Raw genomic sequence first — 21,896 nt, 5'->3', positions numbered from 1 at the left:
CTCTGCGAACTTCTCTGTATTTGAAGTTGTGAATTAAACGGATACCATGCCGAGACCACCACCACCACTACCCCCTCTATTTCTGAATTCATCAACGACGTTTGCCCAATTATCCGCATATACATACTCATATTTTAAACGAGAATGAAGCTATGAAGGGATTATGGTACACACACATGTGTGTATGGTATGTATGTATGTCGAAAAGAGATATCTAAAAGGCAAAGGGAAGGTCAAAGTAAAATAAACGATATATTTATTCATATAAATGTATTTGAAAAATGTGAACAAACCAGAAAAATACCAACAAATAAAAACACAATTTAATAAACAATGTAAAATAAATGTTTGTGTGTTTGATTTTGAGATTTGGGGGAACATCAGGCCTTGCCTATTCATTCTACAACCCACCCAGATCAAACACCAAGCCCAAAAAATAATAACAAGACAAAACTATGGACGAACTAATGCGGCAGTCGGCACAGAACCAGAAGAGTCGTTCGCCACAAATCAACGGCAACGTGGGCTTTGTCACGTGGGTTTACTCTCGCCTTCACATTGTATCCTTGAAAGCCACTAACCTGAGTCTCGTTCAGTCCTAGGTGCAACGCGGAAGCAGAAGAGACCTCCAATAAAGCTTCATGTTCCGCAGAGTGCCCGAATCGTTCGCTCATCGAGTTTGGCTACAATTTCGAGGATGTGGAGGGCTGGTCGATGATGAAACAGTGGCCCAAGGATAAGTTGGCCAACATTCTGCAGTACATGGTGGAGTCACACCTGAAGACCACCCTGGTGATTAAGATCAGGAACTCGTACTTCAACTGCCACTTGTCGGTGCTGCAGGTGTACTCGCAGTTCTTCATGGAGCTGGTGGAGTCACCGATGATGGTGACGCTGCCTGAGGATCTGGTAACGCCCAAGGCTTTTATGATCATTTACAAGTGGATGCTCACCAGTGAGCCCTGCTTGGACCGCACGCGCATTGTCGAATTATTCATCGCTGCCTCCTATCTGAGGATCAAACATCTGCTGGCCCATTGTTGGATGTATTTTGACGACAAGCAATTCTTCAATGAGGTCACGGCATGTATCCTTTATGTGGAGACGCGGTACCACCCGTCCCTGGACATTGTGCGCAATGTGATGCTCACGCGTATCCACCAGTTTGTGCTGATCTTTGCGGCCACAAAGGACTTTCTGGATCTACCACACAATCATTTGATTTACTTGCTCAGCTCGAGCAGGATCGCTTTGAATACGGAAGTTGAGGTTGGACTGGAAAATCGGAAAACTCGTATACATATTCAACATATTTATTTGATCCAACTGCAGGTCCTCTATATGGTGGTGCGTTGGATGTGTCACGACTGGAGCACTCGACGTGCGTACGCCGTACAGCTTGTGGATTGCATTCGATTCAATTGTATGCCACTCTGGTTTATGCTTTTTGTGCGCCGCGACGAAACCCATGCTCAGCTGTTGGAGTTCTTGAGTCTGGACGAAGTCAATGAGAAGGTTACTGATGCCATCACCAACATCACATCCGCCATGTACGACGACCAGATCTTTGGCACCAGTTTGGCTCATAAGGACACTCCGCATCAGCGCAACTGGATTCACGACAAATCCTGTGACTATCACCATCTGATTGGATGCCCCAATACCCGGGAGATCCGATACGAGAACTTTGAGGCATACATGTGTACGCTGCAGCAGAAGCCGGTTGACTATTGGACCAGATTCGAGTCCATCGAATTGAATGTTGTTGGACCCTGTCACTGCATGAGGGAGATCTTTTAGTGTTTCTTTGCAGTTTACAGAACAGTTTTACAGTTAAAAGAATTACAAATTTAAATTACGGTTACATAACGGCTACTTATTCCACCAGGTGGCAGCGCCTGTAGAGGTGGAAACATCGATGTTTTCGATTTTTTTCCATTAAAGTAAAACTAAATAAGTCAAGTGAAAATTAAAAAACTTTTAAAAAGTTCTACCAATGTTTGAATGTTAATAAATAAAAAAGGTTTTACGTTAAAATAAAACTTGCGTTATATTATTGTTTTCTTGCACAAAAAAATGTAATTAGTAATTAGAACCATTAGAACAAAAAGGTTCTAATTTCCGAAATTCGAGTGTTTTAAAATTTAATATAATAAATTTAGCATGGTTTACCTTACTAAAGTTTAGTGGGTAACAGTCTTTGGGCTCATAATGGTAATCAATATGCAATATTCAAAATATAAATATGTTTTTACCCATATAAATATACCTTCTGCGTTTCGATAGTCGCCACAGAACGTCGATGTTTGCAACAATTTTAAAAACATCGATGCTTCCACCTCTAAGCGCCAGCCAAATGTTTATCTGTGTTTTTTTGTCTGCCTACTTTGTTTATTGCAACAATGGAGAAACTAGAAGCTCTTAAAATATCATCGATGCGGCCGCGCAGTAATATACTGGACCGTCCGCTGTCCAAGGGCAAAACGGAGGTCTCCCAAAGCATCGTGGCTCTGCTTTTCAGCGAGATTGTCCAGTATTCCCAGAGTCGTGTCTTCACCGTGCCCGAGCTCCAGACCAGGTGAGCGTTGCTCCTGCTTTAAGCAATGAATCAACTAATGTGGATATGTGTGCAGGCTCCATGACCTCGGCCAGGATGTGGGGACTCGCATTATCGACTTGTACTTTGTGCGCGAGCGGAGCTCCAAGCGAGAGACTAAACTGACACAAATGCTGCTCTTCGTCAAGACGACAGTGTGGAAGAATCTGTTTGGCAAGGAGGCGGAGAAGCTGGAGCATGCCAACGATGATGAGCGCACCTATTACATTATAGAGAAGGAGCCGCTGGTGAACACGTTCATAAGTGTTCCCAAAGACAAGAGCTCCTTGAACTGTGCCAACTTTACGGCAGGAATTGTGGAGGCTGTGCTCACACACTGCGGCTTTGTAAGCAGAACCCATGATGAATATATATATATTTCCGCTAATGTGATTATATTTGTAGCCCTGCAAGGTCACCGCCCACTGGCACAAAGGCACCACCTACATGGTCAAGTTTGAGGACTTTGTCATAGCCCGCGACAAGCAAATGGAGGAGAAATAGTCGTAGTACTCGGCAAACTTATGAATAAATACAATTACAGTTAGTTAACAAATGGGTTCTTTTGTGTTTTGTTTTATTTCACTACAAATCCAACATTATCAGACGAATCACTTAAATAAACTTGAACTGGCGATCCTTGTAGGCCACCTGGCCGGATCGGTATTTCTCCTCGCGACCATCGCGTTCGCTCTTCAGGGCCCAAGCGTAAATGGCAATGGGCAGGGCCACGGCAAAGAGACCCGTGCGGAAAGACTTGCCGGTTGGCTTGAAGTGCTCGTAGTTGGACACACGCATGGCCTGGAAGCGGGCTAGACCGGCATCGAACTGCAAAACGAAGAAATTAATAATATTTATCCCAGCCTGATGACATAACCATTGACAGGAGAGATTGTTTTTTACATACCACAGTGCCGCCCTCACCAGTGGCATGGCGGAAGGGATTCGAGCTCTGTTTCAAATACTCGCTGCGCAGTTTTAGAGTATGCTCGTGCTTGCGGCGGATGAACGCCTCCTCTTCCTTGGTTAAAACCATTTTATTTATGTTGCAAACTCAATTTTTAGCTGTGAGCCAATCGTATCTGTGAATCTATCGCCAAATACAAAACGATAGAAATTGACTATCCCATCACTAGGTAAATCGCGAGCTTCGATATATCGAAGCTAATTCGCTTGTAAAGATGGCGTCTCTTTTCTCAAAATTAACCGGGGAATAAGATTTAAAAATAGCTCACTTAATATTCAGTTAATACGGGGCACCTTTATTGATTTTAATTGAACGTAGCATTTGATTGATTATAAGTAATTTTTCTTTGGTTAGCCAAAAGCTTTTTTCTTTTGTTCCTAAAATTTGCCGTTTTCCTCGAAACGTTTACGTTCTAGCTCACGAAAAGCGCGTTTCTCAGACGGGGTTTTGCCCTGCGGATTGCCGATAACGAATTTTTCGGCCCAGCTAGCTTTGGGGTCGTAGGTTCCCACCGGCGGTTCGTCGTCCCAATTCTCAGAGGACTTGCTTTTATATTTGAACGCTTGATCAATGGCGGCATGCGGAATATATGGCGAGCGATTTGGACATTCCTTGACATGAGTCTGGTCGAAATGCAAGCAAAAGTGATTTATATTTTGATTCAAAAAAGTCTCAGAGCTTACCTTCATTTCGTGTGTGGTGTATTTGTGCATTGCATTGAACGGGCAGCGGATCTTCCCGCAGCCGTGATTGGAGGCAACATCCGGCTTTTTGTCCATTTTTAAAAAATTTTCAAACGTTGAACGGTTTGGACAATTCTCGACATGATTCTAGCCGATATGCAAGCACAATTTATATATTGTCCAATTGAGTGACAAATGGCTCTTACCTTAATTTCGTTAGCATCAATCAGATGCGTCCCATTGAAGGGACAGGAGACCTTCTTGGAGTCGGTATTATTTCGGGCACAACGGATCAAGTGTACGGCCATGCGACTGCGCAAAATTATATGAGACTTGTCAAATGGACAAAATATAAGATCATTTTTTTCCGACATTTTCAAAAAGTAATTTTTATGCTTCACTTTTCACAATGACTTTGACTATTTTCTTAGGCAAACGTCCAGGTTTTATTTTCGACAGCTCGGTTTCTAGCTTCTAGACATCTATACCATATCGATGTGTTTATATCTATATTTATTAATCTTGAGAGAGGATATTATGTAATAGGTCGGCAGATATATGTAGCCGAGTCTATCGAATAGCGGCAAATTAACAGAGAACAGGTTTAAACTTACCTGCTGGCGCTACCGTATATCGAGCTATGTTAATATATATTTAACATCCCACTGCGCATGTCCGGCAAAGTGTAATGCGCAGATCTCGTGTCCCGGTTCTGCCTGGTGCTTTTAGCCGTAATTTGGATTACATTACCCACCCTAAAATCATAAATAGTCGGGCTATTATAATGAAGGATTTACGACCACATAAACCACAAAACTACAAACCTTAATCGTATATGTAGCGGCCATGGATACGTTTGTTCTGGCAGCCTCCGTTCTTCTTTTTCTTGGTTGAGATTGCGTGTTTTTCTTAGTTGCCGCAAAGTCTGCTGCTTCGTTGGTGGTTTTCCACCCCCGCCAGCACTGTATCCCTACACAGACTCACTACACTAGACTACCTACCCCCATTTCCCTGTCTACCACACTCCCCTCCCTCATGGCGCATGTCCTGTAAAGTTTTCTGCGCATATGTATCTGCTGTATCCCTGTATTCTTAATTAAGCAAAGGTACGTAAATATTTGTGTATATCCCAGGAGCACCCATTTGCAGACAGGTGACAGGTATTAATTGACCCTCCTGTTTTGGTGAACCGTCCGCAGGGATAGTGAGGCTCACAAGGTGCACAAATCAATGAGACAGACAGCTAGTGCGCATGACAATTGGAGTTGAGAGCGAGAGTGGAGTGTGATTTCAGTGCGCATGTGGCTGCTTCGTTGGGTGGTAATGCACTTGGCTTAGCCTCTTCCCTGTCCCCGGCCCAAGGGGTGTGGAGGGTTGTTAGGGGTTGCTTTCGATGGTTGCCCGCGGAGTTGCGCAGTGGCTTCCCTTTCGTTTTCACTGGCAGACGCTTTGCAGTGGTGAACGGACCCTGGACACGACTGAACAGAGGGAGGCAGAGCCTCGATTGAATTAGTTGTCAGACGCTGCGGAAATATTGATTTTCGTGTTGCTAAAAAGTGCATTTAATTGTCCAACAGCAGCCCCAGCATGAGCCTCAAGTCCAGTGCCCGCATCAAGAAGCGTCGCTCCGACGCGGCCGCTGCTACCTTCTCATCGGGAGCTGCTCCAGCGACCGGGAATGGCAATGGCAATGGCAGTGGCAGTGGGAATGGAAGTGGCAGTGGCAATGGCAATGGCAATGGTAACAGTAGCGGTAATGGTAATGCAAATCCCAGCACTGTTCCCCCCACAAGTAATTACAACTGCAACCAGAGCCTGTGCAGCTCCGAGAAGCACAAGAAGCACAGCTACGCGGGCCGCAATCCCAACTTTGATACGGACGAGACGAAGCTGCTGATTCAGCTGTGGGGGGATCCCAAGCTGCAGCGAACCCTCATCACCACGCACAAGAAGCACGCCGTGATCTGCCAGCTGGCGGCCAAGATGCAGGAGTACGGCTACCACCGCTCGCCGGAGGAGATAACCACGCGCATCAAGAATCTCAAGTGCTTCTACAATCGCCTCAAGAAGGACAAGGAGTGCGGCGCCACCTCCGATTCGGAGCCCAGCTGGAAGCATTTCGCCGAAATGGATGCCATCATGACGCGGCCCATCTTCAGTGTACGGCCCAATGAGGTGCCAGCCCCATCGCTGAAATATCAACTGGAGCAGGCCCTGGAGGAGCATGCCGAGCAGCGCAGCCGCCGGCTGGCCAACGGCGAGGAGTTGTCCGAGAGCGATAACGAGGAGGACGACATGTTGCTCTCCTCGCTGGTGTCCAAAAGCAAGGAGGACACGCCCCGCAAGGAAGTGGAGGCCGCCTGCCTTGGGGTGGACACGGACTTGAATGAGGAGGCCCTTGATCCTATTGCCTCCAAGCGGCGCAAACATTCAACCGAGCAGGATGTGGATATCGGCAGTGCGGTGTTGGCCTCTCCTAGCATCAAGACTGAGCCGGGCCACGAGCCAGTACCTGCTGCGGCTGCTGCACCGGTGGAGTCCGAACATGAGGAGGAGGACGACGACGATGACTGCATGCTGCTGCCCCAGACCAAGGAGGAGCCCATCGATGTGGATGCTGGCGATGATTCGCCCAGCGAGAAGTCACCCAGTCCCGTCATGTCCACACTGGCGAATATATTGCAGCGGCCGAGGAACCCTGCGAATCTGCAAATGTCCTACACGGCAGGCAATGTCATCATCTCAGCGAGCGGCACCACATCGACCAGCTGCTCGGTGCCCATTCAAAGCACCAGCACACTATGCAGTAACTCGGGCATGCTGCAGCCGGGAAAGATCTCTCTGGTGCCCACAAACTTCCTGATGCAGTCGAAGCTGCCCGCCGCTGTGGGACCAAGTCCCGTGCCAGCCAACGGATCTGGGCCACAGCTGCAGCTGCTGCAGAGCGCCATCAACCAGGGAGCCCGTTTGATGATCAGCGGATCGGCCTCTGCCCCGGCACAGCCAAGCAATGCCGGGCTGGTGGCCACGGCTCCCGGCGGTGTCAAGTTTGTCCTGGTGAATACCGAGCAGGCCAAGGCAGCGGCAGCCGTTGCTGCTGTGGGCAAATCAGCAGCAACGCTTCCCCTGGCCACCGCCCAGGCTCAGGCCATAGCACAGCAGCAGCAGCAGCAGCAACAGCAACAGCAACAACAACAGCAACAACATCAGCAACAACAACAGCAGAAGCTGCAACAGCAAAACCTCCGGCAGGAGCAACAGCTTCAACAGCGTCAGCAGCGACTGAAGGAGAAGAAGATTCAACAGGAGAAGGACGAGAATCGCCGCGAGAGGCAGCGAGAGGAATCGCAGTCCAGGCGACACATGACAAGTCAGTACAAAATAGTTCAATCACTTCGTTTCAGCCATGTACTAACTCACCATCCTCCACATTGCACCATTGCAGCTATGCGAATCCTGCTCCGGCAGCTGCTCAATGCCCAGAACGAGGCGAATGAGATTCAGCATAATCGCCTGTCATTGGAGCGCGAGCGTCTGGACTGGGAGCGGTCGATGGGCGATCGCCTGCTGACGTTGCTGCCGAACCTGGTGCAGCCTGCCGCTGCGGCGACTCAATCAGCTGCTGCCCAGCGCCTGCAGCCGCCCAAGCTTCTGTTCACCACAGCTCTGCCGATGGGCAATGGTACCGTCTCCATGCCCCACATACTCACAACCAATTCCTTGCCAAAGGTGATTACGGCTCCATCCTCCACGCCGGTCAGCTGCGGTACTAGCAGCAGCAGCGTCGCGGGAGGACTGGTACCACAGCCAGCCGCTGACGGTGATGTTCAATTAGTCACGCCAAAGCAGGAGAAGGAGGGCTGATGGATGGGCTCATTGGTATTGTAGGAGCGATCTCTGACTTCAAGAAACGATGATATTCCATTAACAGTCCATATCCGATCTTAAATGTAGTTTATTCTAACAGTAAGACTTCTATTCTAAAATAAAGCTTGAACTAATAACTGCTGCAGCTCCTGCCCCCTAGCGTATGTTGAGACGCTCCATATCGCGTATCTCCATTATATCTGTTTTGAGGCGCTGCTTGACAATCTCGCGCCAAATTGCCTCACGATCCCGATTGTCCGTCACTCCCATGCGCTGCAGCGAGGTGTCTGTAATGCGCAGCAGCGCTCGCCCTGTGATGTCGTGCTGCGATATAAAAAAAGATTTGGGATCAGTAGGCAGCCATTTGAATGCCAGGGGCACATATAATTTCGTAGTCGCCACGCGCTGGAGACAACCTTTAGAACCTTGAAAATATGGCAGCGGTGATACAGAAACACAGCCAGAAAGAGAAAAGGGACAAGGACAAACATTGGTAAGTGCCAGGGATCGGGATAACTTTTTACCTGGACAAATAGCTGGTCGTACTGCGAGTATTCGCCACAGTGGCGACGATACCATTTCACCACGTCGCTTACTGTCCACTGGTAGACGGCTTTCGGGCGCGTAGTCTTTGTCCGCGTTTTGTTTTGTGTGGAATTGATTGTTTCTTCGCCGGGCATTATTTAATACCTTTAATTGAATGTTTAGTTTGAATTTAATAATTGGAACAGCTGTTCGAAGGTGATGGCGTTTCTGAACACTAGAGAAATATCAAAAACAGTTGAAAAAAATACCAGGTTTTTTGTTACTTTCCAGCACTTACTTCAATACACACGATAGTTTGCGATATTTTGCATAATGGTATATTTTTTAGTCCTATATCGTAAATCGGTATTTAGTGGTATATTTCAGAGGGTAAGACGGCGTATTTCATAGATAAATTGACGGTAGAGCTGTCAGATTGTTTTGAAAAAAACAATCGATACTATCATGATAGTATCGCGCTAAAAAAAATATTAATTATTAATTTTTTTTTGTTTGTTGTTTACTGGTTACTGGTTACTGGTTCTCGGTTTCTGAGGTCACTCGACAAAACAAATCAAGTTATTTTTCCAAATATTAAGACACATTTCAAATTGACCGCCAAACTCAATTTAGCGCACCAAAAATACTGACATTTTTCGCTCTCAATTCGTGGAGAGTGCTCTCTTTTCAGTGGAGAATAGAGTGTTTTTGTGGAGACTTTCCCCTCATTTTCGTGGTGTGGCAGCATGCTACATGTTGATACATTAGATTTGAATGGGAAAAATTTCAGCAACATGGGGAAATGAAGTAGCAGCATTGTTGTGCAACTTTGGCACGCAATGAGCAACAATCTGCATACCTTGGGAAAATGGATATTATGGACTTGAGATATTGTTTGAATTTTCAGGCTCCAATTAATGCAAAAACTACTCAGTCTCTGTTGTAAAGATTTTAACAAAGTTTTGCAGCTCACGACTACCAATAATAGGTATCAGAACCGGGATAAATCTATTTATAACACACAAACATGTGCATTACTATGTAAAAAACATGTCAATCTAGGATCAAATCATAAATAATGTTTCAATGGAGCTTGGAACAAAACATTTAACACCAATTAAAAGAAATAAGGTATACAAAAGTACATACGCATAGAAGATACTTGGTTGACCAGCAACACTGACGTAACATTTAGTCAACATTTAAGTTTTATGCTTTGGCCGTTTTTGTTTGAACCTTAATATGTAAACAATCCAATGAAAAAGAGTTCTAAAAACTAACCAATCCTGAAAAAAATGTATGTATTTATCGGATAAAATTATTTGTTTACGGCTGAGAGGGCCAACTATCTAGTAATATTAAACTGAATATCAAAATTGACGAATTTCATATCACAAAATATCACGATAGTATCGATTGTTTTTTCAAAACATTCGACGTTGATATTCCTCGATATTGATATTCCGTTTATTGGCAGCCCGCAGCAACTACGAATTGCACGAGTCTGGCAGCGCCACAAAACGACGACATATTCGTTTTATGCTGTTTTTGTTTGAACCTTAATACGTAAATAATCCAATAAAAAGGACTTCTGAAAACTTGCCAATCTCTTAAAAAATTGATGTATCTATCGGATAAAATTATTTGTTTAGGGCTGAGAGTCCCAGCTAGCTGGTAATATTAAACGGAATATCAATATCGAGGAATATCAACGTCGAATGTTTTGAAAAAACAATCGATACTATCGTAATAGTATCGGGCTAAAAAAAATTATTAAAATTTTTTTGAAACCTTTTAGGAACTTGTCCATTGTAAAAATTAGATGCCACCTGTCGATTTTTTTACAAATTTGTCTTCGTATTTTATAGCAGCCAATCCAAACATATCAAAAGCGCAACGACTGTAGCTCGATACTATCATGATAGTCTCAAAACCGTCGATAGTAGAGGCCGTCAGTAAAATATCGATACTATCGATAGTGCCCTCGATGGTTTGACACCTCTAATCCGCCAATCGTGACTGGCGCTTAATAACAACGACGAAAAGTTGAAAAAAGTCCAAATAAATCACCTTAGTACGCATTAACTAGTAAATATACACACAAACACAAAGACAAAAGAGGCATACGTATAGTGCTAAAGTTGAAATACAGTTTGCTGTTTTATTGATTACAAAATTTTCTGGTAAATTCGTGCGCTGTCCTCCATATTTTAAGTCGCAAGATGGCCGGAGCAACACTTTTTGAGCGTGCACAGGCTTTGTCCAGTGTGAATCGCGAAGAGGACAGCTCGCTGCTGAATAAAATAGTGCGGGATCAGGAGGGTGCTGAGAACGATGAAGAACGCATACGCATCAAGGAGCAGGGCATCATGCAGCAGGGTGAGCTCTACAAACAGGAGGGGAAAGCCAAAGAGTTGGCCGACCTTATCAAAGTGACGCGTCCGTTCTTGAGTTCGATTAGCAAGGCCAAGGCAGCGAAATTGGTGCGCTCTTTGGTGGACATGTTCCTCGACATGGATGCTGGCACTGGAATTGAGGTGAGTCTTCTTGGGTTTCTCTATGAACACATCATTGCATTTATATGCGCTTCCTCCATTTACCCGAAGGTGCAACTTTGCAAAGATTGCATTGAGTGGGCCAAGCAGGAGAAGCGCACCTTCCTGCGGCAATCTCTGGAGGCCCGTCTGATTGCTTTGTACTTCGACACCGCATTGTACACAGAGGCTCTGGCATTGGGCTCGCAGCTGCTGAAGGAGCTGAAAAAGTTGGATGACAAGAATTTGCTGGTGGAGGTACAGCTGCTCGAGAGCAAAACCTACCATGCATTGAGTAATTTGCCCAAGGCCAGGGCTGCCCTCACCTCTGCCCGGACCACGGCCAATGCCATCTACTGTCCCCCCAAGGTGCAGGGAGCCCTCGATCTCCAGTCGGGCATTCTGCATGCGGCCGATGAGCGTGACTTCAAAACCGCCTTCTCCTACTTCTACGAGGCCTTCGAAGGCTTCGACAGCGTTGACAGCGTCAAGGCCCTGACCTCTTTAAAGTACATGTTGCTGTGCAAGATTATGCTAGGACACTCGGATGATGTAAATCAGATTGTCAGCGGCAAGCTGGTAAGCCACAAGATAACAAATATTTAAGACTAATCCATAAATAACTAAAATAAATGTTCTTGTTTGAACCAGGCCATTACCTACTCGGGCCGCGATGTGGATGCAATGAAATCTGTGGCAGAGGCCTCACACAAACGCTCCCTCGCAGACTTCCAAAACGCCCTCAAGGAGTACAAAAAGGAACTGGCCGAGGATGTGATTGTGCAGGCGCATTTGGGCACGCTCTACGACACCATGCTGGAGCAGAATTTGTGCCGCATCATTGAGCCCTACTCCCGTGTGCAGGTTGCCCACGTCGCCGAGAGCATTCACCTGCCCATGGCCCAGGTGGAGAAGAAGCTGTCGCAAATGATACTCGACAAGAAGTTCAGTGGCATTCTCGATCAGGGAGAGGGTGTGCTGATTGTGTTCGAGGAGACGGCCGTGGACAAGACCTACGAGCGTGTGCTGGAGACCATTCAGAGTATGGGCAAGGTGGTGGACACACTCTATCAAAAGGCCAAGAAGCTTTCGTAAGCTGGCTGGCTGGCTGGCTGGATGTGGAGAAATTATTCAGATTCAACATGATATCAGCAGATAACTAGCAGACATTTCATAATTTTTCTTTTGGTTTTCTTTTTCTGTTACAAAAAATTAACAATTCTCATGCCGATTCCAAGCCAAACAAATCTTCTGTTTCTGCGCAAACAATATAACAAATCAAACAACCAATTGGCAGCAATAGCAACAGGAACCACAAACTCCAACCGGAAAACGTAAAGCGGAAACCATTACCTAACTTAAGACAAATTTATTAATCATTTGTATGGGATCGAATTGTTTGCGCGCGTGCGGTATACTAAGCAAAAATATTCAATTAACTACTTAATAAAACAAATCGAAAAGGCAGCTCGAATAATATGCAAAAATAGATGTCCTATCGGTAAGATGAGGGTGTATCCTGATCCTGATCGTAGCTCTGTTGCTTCTCAGAGGGAACTATGCCGTACTCTTAATATACTGTAATAGTCCTGGCTGCAACAATTAAGCCTCCCTTTCTACGCTTTGAGGATTTCAAATATTTTAAAATAATTTTTTAATTTTTAAATAAATAATTGGATAATGGTTGAAGGCAGAAGGCAGCGGCAGACTCTAACCACGGAAGTGATGTGTCAGACCCAGACCAGCGCCAAAGTCTGTCCTCTGATTGGCGAATGGGCCGCTCATCCACTTGTTGGCCGATCCTGACAGATCCAAGTGTGTGTTACGATCGGCCGAGGACCAAAGGTTGGCACGAGCCTCGGCGCCCAGCTGACGACCAATGCCGGGGAAATTGCTGTGCGTCAGGCTGGCGCCATGACCGTTGACGTGCGAGTAATCCAGGGCGGCGCCATTGCGCTGGAATTCAAAGCCATTGGCCAGCTTGTTCTGCGAGGCGAAGGCCTTCGCATCGAGATTGTGTACGCCGTTATTAAACAGATTGGCATGCACCTCCTGCTGGAAGACGTCCTTCACGCCGGGGGTGTGGCTCTTGGTCAAAGAGGCACCATGTCCATGGCTACAAAAAAAAAGGGGTGAATTTCATTTAGTTTCTGTTCCCCTGCTTCATTATTCTGCTGATCGACTCACTTGTTGTAGGCCACAGTTCCACCTGTGGTGACTGGACCCGATTTCGTGTTGCCGGCGGCAAAGACCTGACCCACCACATTGTGTTCGGGATTGCCAATGCCTTTGGTCAGATCCAGACGGGCATCGGAGCCACCAGCCGGATTGGAGGCCACTGAACCGCCCAGAACCTGACGGCGTGCACGAATGAGCACTGGTGGAGGGCGCGGAGGTGGATAGTACGGCAGGGTCTGGTAATACTGAGGCACTGCCTCGGCAAGAGCGGCCAGGGTAACGATGGCCACCATAAGAATGCTTCCCTTCTGCATGTTGTATTGTATTGGCTTTGGAACGAACGAACGAACGAACGATTGCTGACTGATGCCTGATCGTGGCTCACCATTCGCATTTATAGCGAAATATTCTCGCGGCAAAACGTAAACGCGAGTGGGGAAGCACTCCTCTTGTGATTCACAAGACTCATCTCTCCGATTGCTTCCCCATCTGTCTTATCAGCTAGTAATTCCCCGCCTCAGCTCTCTTCGAATCGGTGATTTACTTTTGCATATTCTTTCGGCGGCCTGTTCTGACCTCTCCATGGCGCACACCTCCTCCTCCTCCTCCTCCTGCCTGTTCGCATCATTGACGCCACTTGTTGCTCCTTTTGTGTGTGCATTACAGCCGATTGGACAGCTTCAAGTGAATGCCTTTGTGGGCTTAATGGAGAAGCGCTTCATCTTGCGCAGGACAGATTCTGACAGTTATAAGCGATATGATATCCAATGACATTCCACACTTAATGTCCCGTTTTATCAATAGAACTCTTATCGCGGGTGATGTGATGGTGGGTGGAGGGTGGTGGGTGGTGGGTGGTGTTTCGTTATGAGTGAAAGAGAGTCGCAGGACTCGTGCTCGCTTGAGTGAAGTTTCAGCCAAATCCTAATTGAATTCTGTGCGCAGGAGCAGGCTGAAAGAATGCAAGCCGAGAGCGCGGCGATTGAAACTTTGACGCTTTGGATGTCAACGAAAAGTTTGCACTGAGAGAAAATCACTTCAACAGGTACTCGCCGTTGAATGGAGTATACAAAATATTTGGGCATACTTTTTGTACAGTGTAGATTCGAAAACAAATCATAGATAAGCCAGTTTATTCGCTGATAGTCAGTTCTTTATTAATTCAGCTTAAATTTCTTATAGTGTATAAGAAAACTCGGAATAGAGTCTCTAATAAATCCATAATGATCTCAATATCACTTGCGATTTTCTGTGATTCCCAAGCGTGACTTGCTCAGGGTGTCTGAGCATCCACGGGCACAGCTCTAATCAGCGTAGAGTAACTAGAATCTTTGCCATTTGAGAGATAACACACAGAAATCCCCTAGAATTCTTCTTTATTATAATTGTTTTTCGAAAAAATTCGTATATTTTGGGGGCACAATTTATTCAAACAAAAGCCAAGTTATTATAAAAAAATGGCATGCTTGGTTTTGCCCCCTTTTTGCGGCAAGAAGCCTACCATCAAGCCGGCAGAATTGGTGGACTCCTGGCAGCGACAGCGGGCTGGATGAGTTCCAAACGATCGACGATGGCCATTGCCTCGCGGCGCACGCGTATTGGGCGTGGATGGGAGGTGGGGCGAGGATTGCTGGGGCGCGGCTTTCCAGGAGTAGCTGCGGACAGGCACCAGATGCAGGCGAGCAGCAGGAATACGAGGCCGAACTTCATTTTGGCGTGTCTGAACAGATCAAACTGAATGCCGGATCGATGGAAATGCTTCCATCTTATATAGCGCTGCGCTGATTCGAATTTAGGCGCCAGCACGACGGGGGACTCCACAAGTTTATCAGCGTAAATTGCGTCTCACATTGCAAAAATGCCGATGGTGTACTCGAGATAGTGATCTGGTAAGAGAGTCAATTTAGTAATTTATTCTTTGTAGTTCCCTTGAACGATTTTCCAACAGGTACCTTTTCGACTTTTTCAAACTCATCTAATTTTGGCGCCTAGCTGTCACTTTCCCTTGGGCTCTCTCTCTCCCTCTATCTCTCTCTCTCTCTCTCTCTCAGTTTGAGGTCCTTCCTGTGTGAAACACCAAATCAAATCTCATTAGACAGAGCAGACACACACAGATACACACACATACGCACCAGAGACCAAAGCCAAACGAAACGCGCTTGAGCGAGCTTTTCCGCTTTGAGCGCAACATTTTCTTTTTGGGGGGCTCTTTTGGAAAATTCTTGGGCAGCAGCTCGTCAAACGTTCGTGTAGAGGCCAGACGCGAGGAAAACTCTGCTTATCGATTACGCACGTAACACACACACACACATTTCCCCCTGAAGCGAAAGGCCCAGTGTCGTCGTGTAAAAATTACAAACAATTAAAACCGTATTTTGGGTGTGTAATTCAATGATATTTACTTGCTTTAAAGACCCCAAAAAGTTTATATAATAGCAATATATGTGGAACAAAGCTCATATCAAGTGTCTCTGTCTCTGGCTTTGGCCTTCAAAGTGTGCGAAAATTGTATATATAAAAAGAGATATATATATATACATATAGACAGAGATACATCCTCACGTGTGTGCCATAGAAAATGGATAAAAGATTTGGAACATATACCCAGATCCTTTGTGCATTGTTGTATAAGTGTCCAAGGATTTTTAAACTGCGCAGAAATTCATTTAAATATTGAAAAAAATATTTATTTTTATGCACGGATTTTTCCTAATTCTGTTTTGAATCTAAAAAGATTTAAAAAAATTTTATTGCATGTTTTTTGGCATAAATCTCATCAGATTATGTAGGCGTCAAAGGCCCTTTTCTTCATAAATACATGCCTACACATGTATGTATGTACATACTTATGTATGCGCTTTACATAGAGCAACAACAAGTCTGTTCTATATATGGATGATGGAAGATACATATGTACATATGTACATACATATTACCACACACCATTTACCCACATTTGCAGCGTGCCAAGTGAACAAAAAAAAATTGAATAGAAATTACTCGCTCTCGCCGCGGTAGCAGGAAAAGCTCAAAGCTAATGCAATCCACTCAACTCAATTGAGCACTCTCTCTGGGCAGAGGGAGAGCGTGGGTTTGTTTAGCTTTCTCGGAGTGTCAACCTGTGCTTAGACGACACGTTTTGCACCGGCACTGCTTGAGAAAATATTCAAGGTAACAATCGTGGAAATAGAGGCACGTTTTCTATATGTTTCTCGTATATATTTCGGATGTTTTTCAATCGGTGTGCAGACGAAACATTTCCCCCTTTTGAATCCAGAGCATGCTCTGAGTCTCTTAGTCACTTATTAAATGGAAGGAGGATGAGGCTCTCGCTCAAAACCGAAGAGCGTAGGAGTGGGAATGGAAATGTCAAAAGGAAGCAGTTGACAATTGTAATTACAGACATCTCATGCATACAAAGATGAGGCCGGTGGAACATGACTTATTTCCGTTTGAGTTCCTCTAATCAAAAATTGGACAGAGAGAGAGAGAGAGAGAGACCATGATTACACTGCTCAACAAAGAAGAGTGTCAGAGTTATAGTTCCCGAAAATTCACAGAATTTTATCCCGTTCTGGATTTGTATATATTGATTCTAAGTGTATCTATTTGCGCAAGTTTAATAATGCCCTTATTTTGTACACCAGTGTAAAGTATATGCAAATGATTCCATGCTGCGGTTGGTTGGGAAAGAACAAAACGATTGACATCCGCCATTGTGTTCTGTATTCCACAGCTTGCCGAATGATAATGTTGGTGATGATGAGACTGTAAGTGGGCGACAAGAGCAAAGCAAGACACCCACTGGGACCGAGGAAGAGAGCGCCAAATAACCAACAGATAGAACGGTTGAGCGGTTAAGCGGAGGAAAGAGAGAGCGAGGGTATATACTATATAGCAAGGAGTCCAAGCAACTGAACCGCAATGAATCCCTACAATGCTGGAGGAGGAGGCGCACCCAATCCCTTTGGGGCGCCAGCAGCGGCAGCGGCAGCACCTGGCTACGGGCAGCAGGGTGCGGGCTACGGCTATGAGCAGCAGCAGCAGCATCCAACAGGTGGCTACGACCAAGGCAACTACGGGGAGCAGCCGCACCAGCAGCCGGCAGCCGGATACGGTCCTGCTGGGATCAGGCCTCGCGTGGATGTGGAGGCCACCGGCGAGGTGGATCCGAATTTGTAAGTACACCCCCCCCACCACCCACACCGACGCAGAGCATCTTCAAAAGAAATTGAACATTTTCGCCTCTGCAGATATCCAGAGGCCAAGGAATCAACGCACAAAATACGCGGACACTCGGACATCCTGGAAATGTTCTTTGGGGCGAGCACCGAACGGGAGTTGATACCAGTGAAGAGCTTCTACTTTTTCTTCTATGCAGCCTTCGGATCGCTCTTCCCCCTGATGGGCGTGTACTTCAAGCAGATGGGCATGAATCCGGGCCAGTGCGGCATCCTGGTGGGCATGCGGCCGTTCGTAGAGTTCCTGTCGGCCCCCTTCTGGGGATCCTATGCAGATCGCTGTCGCCAGGGCAAAAAGCTGCTGCTGGGCTCGCTGGCCTGCTGGGTTCTCTTCACCATCCCGCTGAGCTTCATCCGGCCAGAGGCGATCAACTGCATCGAGCGCCGCAATTCCACGGACTTTGTGCTGACCTACACGCGCACCAAGCGCGATCTCTCGGCCATGTATGACTGGGATCAGGGTAGGTGTCGTAGCTTAAATGTGTTCTGCCTCTTCTAATATCCAATCTCTTGGTTTCTGCAGCATCAGAACAACATCTTAGTATTTGTACGGTAATAATATCGATTGATTGTCCACAGATCAGGGCACTATGCCCGCGGAGGAGGCCCTGGAGGAGGCCGAGGCCGCTCACAGCCGGAGCAAGAGATCCCTGCTGCTGCCCCGAATCGATGCGGGCATCTCGCCGGTGCACATCAACTTTGTGAGCAACTACGACGACAAGTACCATCGTGACTATGTGACGCCCATCTTCAGTTCCATGGTCTACAGGACGCCGGTGGGGACAGAGACAGAGAGAATCAATCCAGCACGATGATACTCACCCGTTGATTTTCCCTTCTTTTAGGATATCCAAAAGGCCTTCTTCCTGCTGCTGCTGGTGATACTCATTGGGGAGTTCTTTAGTGCACCGGCAATTACGCTGGCGGACTCCGCGGTGATCACGCTGCTGGGCGAGGATGCGGACAAGTATGGACACCAGCGAATGTTCGGCTCACTGGGCTGGGGCATCTCCATGTTCCTGGTGGGCATTGCTCTCGATCACTCCACCTCGTTCTCCAACCATCCTTGCGGGGCGGGCAACAAGGAGAAGAACTACAACATCTGCTTCTCCATATTCTCCGTGCTGATGACCTGCGCCATCATCTCCGCCTCGAAGATCACCTTCAAGTACGATCCGCTGGACGAGCAGCAGCAGCAGGCCTCCGCACAATTTGTGGACCCCAACAAGAAGGCCGAGGAGGAGTCGATGAACCAGCTGGCCGCCCAGCTCAATCTACCATCACTGGCAGTGGGTAGCGGCAGCGCCGCCTCAGGGGGCGCCACTAGTTTCCTGGCCGCCGGCCATCAGCCACAGCCGCATATCGGAGCCGAGTCCAAGGTGTTCGCACAGACGGCCAAGGAGCTGCCCGAGTGGATGACGGTTCTCACGCACTTCAAGGACGTGAAGACGGCCTCGTTTCTGTTCGTTGCCTGGTTCATGGGCTTCGGCATTGGCCTGATCTTCACCTTTTTGTTCTGGCACCTGCAGGACTATGGCGGCACGCCCACCCTCTTCGGTGTGGCCTCCGTGATCAATCACGTGTCCGAGATCTTTGCCTACTTCTTCAGCTTCCGTCTGATCACACAGATCGGTCACGTCAAGGTCCTTTGCCTGGGCCTGATCGGCAATGTCCTGCGTTTCCTGTACATCTCGTACCTGACCAATCCCTGGATGGTGCTCCCCTTCGAGCTGATGCAGGGCATCACCCATGCCGCCGTCTGGGCTGCCTGCTGCTCCTACATTGCCCACAACACGCCAAAGCATCTGCGTGCCTCCGGCCAGGGCGTGCTCCAGGGCATCCATCATGGGCTCGGTCGCGGCTGTGGCGCCATTATTGGGGGAATGTTCGTCACCTACTACGGTACTACTGCTACCTTCCGTTGGTATGGTATTGCCTGCCTCCTGGTGCTTGGCCTTTTCATCTTTATCAACTTCTATCGCAAGGAGCAGGGCTTCATCTCGGACATTCCAGTCACCGAGGATCCGCATCAGGTGAGCTTAACCCACCCCACCCCACCCCACCCTACCCCACGAGTGTGACCGAGCTACTAACTCTCATTGTATCTTTCGACTAGGTGGCCGAGGAAACCTCGCATCTGGCACCGCATGGGGTGCCCAGCAATCCCATACCGCGTGCACTGTCTAACTCCCGTCTCAATGAGATGAATCCGAATGGTGGGCCGTACGGCACCTATCAGACCACTGGCGGCAATCTGGACATACCCGGCGCCAATCCGCACAATCCATTCGCGCAGTAAGGATCTCCCACCATCCTCATCCAGTACAGTTTCACAGTCTCACTCATTAAATCCGAAAATGAATGAACAAAATAACAAACAACAACAAAATATAACCGCAAACATATCTTGGACATTGGCCTGCAATATAAATTGCATAACGCATAACGCTTTATTTTGATTTGTTGTGCAATCAATATACGATCTGCAAATAGCATAGCATACAATATACAATACAAAGCTACATACACATACACATACACATATATATATATATATTTTATATAGGACATACCATATATGCAGGGCAGGAAGCCACATCCACATAGGGTTTAAATACGGTTGGCACAGGCCACAGAAATTTAATATACGACTGTGTATGTAATTTCCGATTGGTAATTCATTTGATATATTTTATTTAGCAAGTGCAAACAAAATTTAGGTATATTTCGCATGATTTTAGGGCATACTTTAATTTAAATATACACACATTGAAGTAATATGTTCATTATTAATTTTTAATGGCACCGTGATTACAGTTGATAGAGCAGATGATATTTTGAACGAATTTTCGCATAGTTGCGAATAGCAATACAAATACATAAGTAATATACATAAATACAATATATAGAACAAAATACTGTGCAATCTATAATATTTATAGGCCTGTTATATTTAATTTGCAACGCACTGGAAGCTCCTGCCGCCTCCACCCAGTGCAACTTTTTTTGTTGGGCGATCACCAATCAAATCACCCATAAAATCACACAAATCACACATAAAGTACCTATAAATCGCATAACACAAAAACAAAAACCAAAACAAAAAACGGAAGAAAAACGAGAGTAGCAAACACTTAAATAACCAAAAATTAACTCCATAAATGCATAAAGGAATATTTACTAGCTAAAAATTGTAGCGGAACTAAAAGATGTCCCTACAAAATAAAGCATAAAACAAAAACTAAAAGATAATTTTAACATAAATTCAATTGGCGAAAATGAGAACTAAAATGAATAACCAAAGTAGAAAAAAAAAACATAAAGTGAAAAGAAAGTACTAGAAACAGAAATGTTGTAACGAATGATATTATGAAAATCCGCCTCATTGCAATCAACTGTTGAATATCTTTATTTTTACACACATCAAATATGGTAACAAAAATATGTACACAAGAATGTTGGGGGCACGTACATACCATACATACATAAATAAATATTTGGAAATGCCTATAGTTATATGAATGACATACATATATATGTATATGTATAGTATATGGAAGTTGACGCACCAAAATCGAAGAGAAGACGAAAAAACTACACTGTATCTGTACCTAGGAGATATTTTTACTGATTTCATCTATCTATATAAATATATAACTAGCTGAACTCTCAATCGGATATTGTTATTTTCGAGTTACATATGTATGTATATGAATGATTATTATATTATAAAGATAACAATGCTAGTTCTTGTGTACAGGCACCAACCAGATTTTCGGGTAAATGAACTTTAGTATTATGCATACTGTACAATGGCACTCGCGTTATGTTTGTTGAGCTGATATTTAACTAAAACCCCTTTCTACAATATACATATATATATATATATACTATACTAAACTATACTATACCATATACCTACATACATACCGATCCCCAAATCGAACCGAACAAATACAACAAATCATGTAATTACGAGTATGTATATTTAATAAACGTTTAACAACCGAGGGAAGAAAATAAATAAAATAAAAGAACAACAACCAATTAGTCTCTTATTGTCGTACCTTTTCACAGCTGTGTTTGAAACTTCTCTTCTCCAGATTTTCACATCCGAGTATATTTATATAAATACCAAATCTCTGTGCACAGATCACTGACAATGCGTTTCGCGTTGGGGATCGTTTTCTTGGGGCTCTGCTTGGCTGTTCAGGTAAATGGAGCAGTCTTCCCAACAGCCAAGACTCCTGCTGAACGAACAATATCGCTTCGGGATTCACTTAGACGAACTCCAGCTCCACCCAC

General features: G+C 45.7%; 10 protein-coding genes across 10 annotated transcripts; 5 read left to right on the top strand and 5 right to left on the bottom strand.

The window, feature by feature from the left end:
- The first annotated feature begins 371 nt into the window (after window positions 1–371).
- LOC111082051 (kelch-like protein 40b) lies at window positions 372–1,983 on the top strand. The gene is made up of 3 exons (XM_022378225.2): window positions 372–535; window positions 597–1,269; window positions 1,333–1,983. Exons 1-3 carry the CDS (start codon window positions 456–458, stop codon window positions 1,798–1,800), a joined length of 1,221 nt encoding a protein of 406 aa, XP_022233917.2. The 5' UTR covers window positions 372–455; the 3' UTR covers window positions 1,801–1,983.
- Window positions 1,984–2,328: 345 nt separating this feature from the next.
- On the top strand, window positions 2,329–3,145 carry LOC111082049 (trafficking protein particle complex subunit 5). Its single transcript, XM_022378223.2, has 3 exons — window positions 2,329–2,578; window positions 2,634–2,943; window positions 3,002–3,145. The coding sequence occupies exons 1-3, from the start codon at window positions 2,403–2,405 to the stop codon at window positions 3,098–3,100; spliced, it is 585 nt and encodes a 194-aa protein (XP_022233915.1). The 5' UTR covers window positions 2,329–2,402; the 3' UTR covers window positions 3,101–3,145.
- Window positions 3,146–3,156: 11 nt separating this feature from the next.
- Window positions 3,157–3,699, bottom strand: LOC111076334. The gene is made up of 2 exons (XM_022370082.2): window positions 3,504–3,699; window positions 3,157–3,424 (listed from the first exon to the last, which is right to left on the bottom strand). The coding sequence occupies exons 1-2, from the start codon at window positions 3,630–3,632 to the stop codon at window positions 3,212–3,214; spliced, it is 342 nt and encodes a 113-aa protein (XP_022225774.1). The 5' UTR covers window positions 3,633–3,699; the 3' UTR covers window positions 3,157–3,211.
- A 144-nt stretch (window positions 3,700–3,843) lies between these two features.
- LOC111076351 (gametocyte-specific factor 1 homolog) lies at window positions 3,844–4,679 on the bottom strand. Its single transcript, XM_022370099.2, has 3 exons — window positions 4,453–4,679; window positions 4,247–4,393; window positions 3,844–4,186 (listed from the first exon to the last, which is right to left on the bottom strand). The coding sequence occupies exons 1-3, from the start codon at window positions 4,618–4,620 to the stop codon at window positions 3,941–3,943; spliced, it is 561 nt and encodes a 186-aa protein (XP_022225791.2). The 5' UTR covers window positions 4,621–4,679; the 3' UTR covers window positions 3,844–3,940.
- An 894-nt stretch (window positions 4,680–5,573) lies between these two features.
- LOC111076338 (vacuolar protein sorting-associated protein 27) lies at window positions 5,574–8,249 on the top strand. Its single transcript, XM_022370085.2, has 2 exons — window positions 5,574–7,616; window positions 7,692–8,249. Exons 1-2 carry the CDS (start codon window positions 5,834–5,836, stop codon window positions 8,108–8,110), a joined length of 2,202 nt encoding a protein of 733 aa, XP_022225777.2. The 5' UTR covers window positions 5,574–5,833; the 3' UTR covers window positions 8,111–8,249.
- Window positions 8,184–9,046, bottom strand: LOC111076341 (protein aveugle). Its single transcript, XM_022370089.2, has 3 exons — window positions 8,937–9,046; window positions 8,638–8,873; window positions 8,184–8,437 (listed from the first exon to the last, which is right to left on the bottom strand). Exons 2-3 carry the CDS (start codon window positions 8,791–8,793, stop codon window positions 8,270–8,272), a joined length of 324 nt encoding a protein of 107 aa, XP_022225781.1. The 5' UTR covers window positions 8,794–8,873; window positions 8,937–9,046; the 3' UTR covers window positions 8,184–8,269.
- On the top strand, window positions 8,525–12,639 carry LOC111076339 (26S proteasome non-ATPase regulatory subunit 11). The gene is made up of 4 exons (XM_022370086.2): window positions 8,525–8,606; window positions 10,854–11,175; window positions 11,245–11,751; window positions 11,824–12,639. The coding sequence occupies exons 1-4, from the start codon at window positions 8,548–8,550 to the stop codon at window positions 12,265–12,267; spliced, it is 1,332 nt and encodes a 443-aa protein (XP_022225778.1). The 5' UTR covers window positions 8,525–8,547; the 3' UTR covers window positions 12,268–12,639.
- On the bottom strand, window positions 12,553–13,724 carry LOC111076340 (attacin-A). Its single transcript, XM_022370088.2, has 2 exons — window positions 13,360–13,724; window positions 12,553–13,288 (listed from the first exon to the last, which is right to left on the bottom strand). Exons 1-2 carry the CDS (start codon window positions 13,662–13,664, stop codon window positions 12,883–12,885), a joined length of 711 nt encoding a protein of 236 aa, XP_022225780.1. The 5' UTR covers window positions 13,665–13,724; the 3' UTR covers window positions 12,553–12,882.
- Window positions 13,725–14,680: 956 nt separating this feature from the next.
- On the bottom strand, window positions 14,681–15,105 carry LOC111076350 (drosocin). The gene has a single exon (XM_022370097.2). It carries the CDS (start codon window positions 15,058–15,060, stop codon window positions 14,854–14,856), a length of 207 nt encoding a protein of 68 aa, XP_022225789.2. The 5' UTR covers window positions 15,061–15,105; the 3' UTR covers window positions 14,681–14,853.
- A 471-nt stretch (window positions 15,106–15,576) lies between these two features.
- On the top strand, window positions 15,577–20,914 carry LOC111076363 (major facilitator superfamily domain-containing protein 6). Its single transcript, XM_022370110.2, has 6 exons — window positions 15,577–15,729; window positions 17,087–17,528; window positions 17,604–18,052; window positions 18,171–18,367; window positions 18,437–19,624; window positions 19,708–20,914. Exons 2-6 carry the CDS (start codon window positions 17,275–17,277, stop codon window positions 19,888–19,890), a joined length of 2,271 nt encoding a protein of 756 aa, XP_022225802.2. The 5' UTR covers window positions 15,577–15,729; window positions 17,087–17,274; the 3' UTR covers window positions 19,891–20,914.
- Window positions 20,915–21,896: the final 982 nt, after the last annotated feature.

This window comes from Drosophila obscura, unplaced genomic scaffold, assembly GCF_018151105.1.
Source record: "Drosophila obscura isolate BZ-5 IFL unplaced genomic scaffold, ASM1815110v1 contig_25, whole genome shotgun sequence".
NCBI classification, from domain to species: Eukaryota; Metazoa; Arthropoda; class Insecta; order Diptera; family Drosophilidae; genus Drosophila; species Drosophila obscura.
The sequence above is the reverse complement of the archived record's forward strand: the minus strand, read 5'-3'. Positions and strand labels throughout refer to the sequence as shown.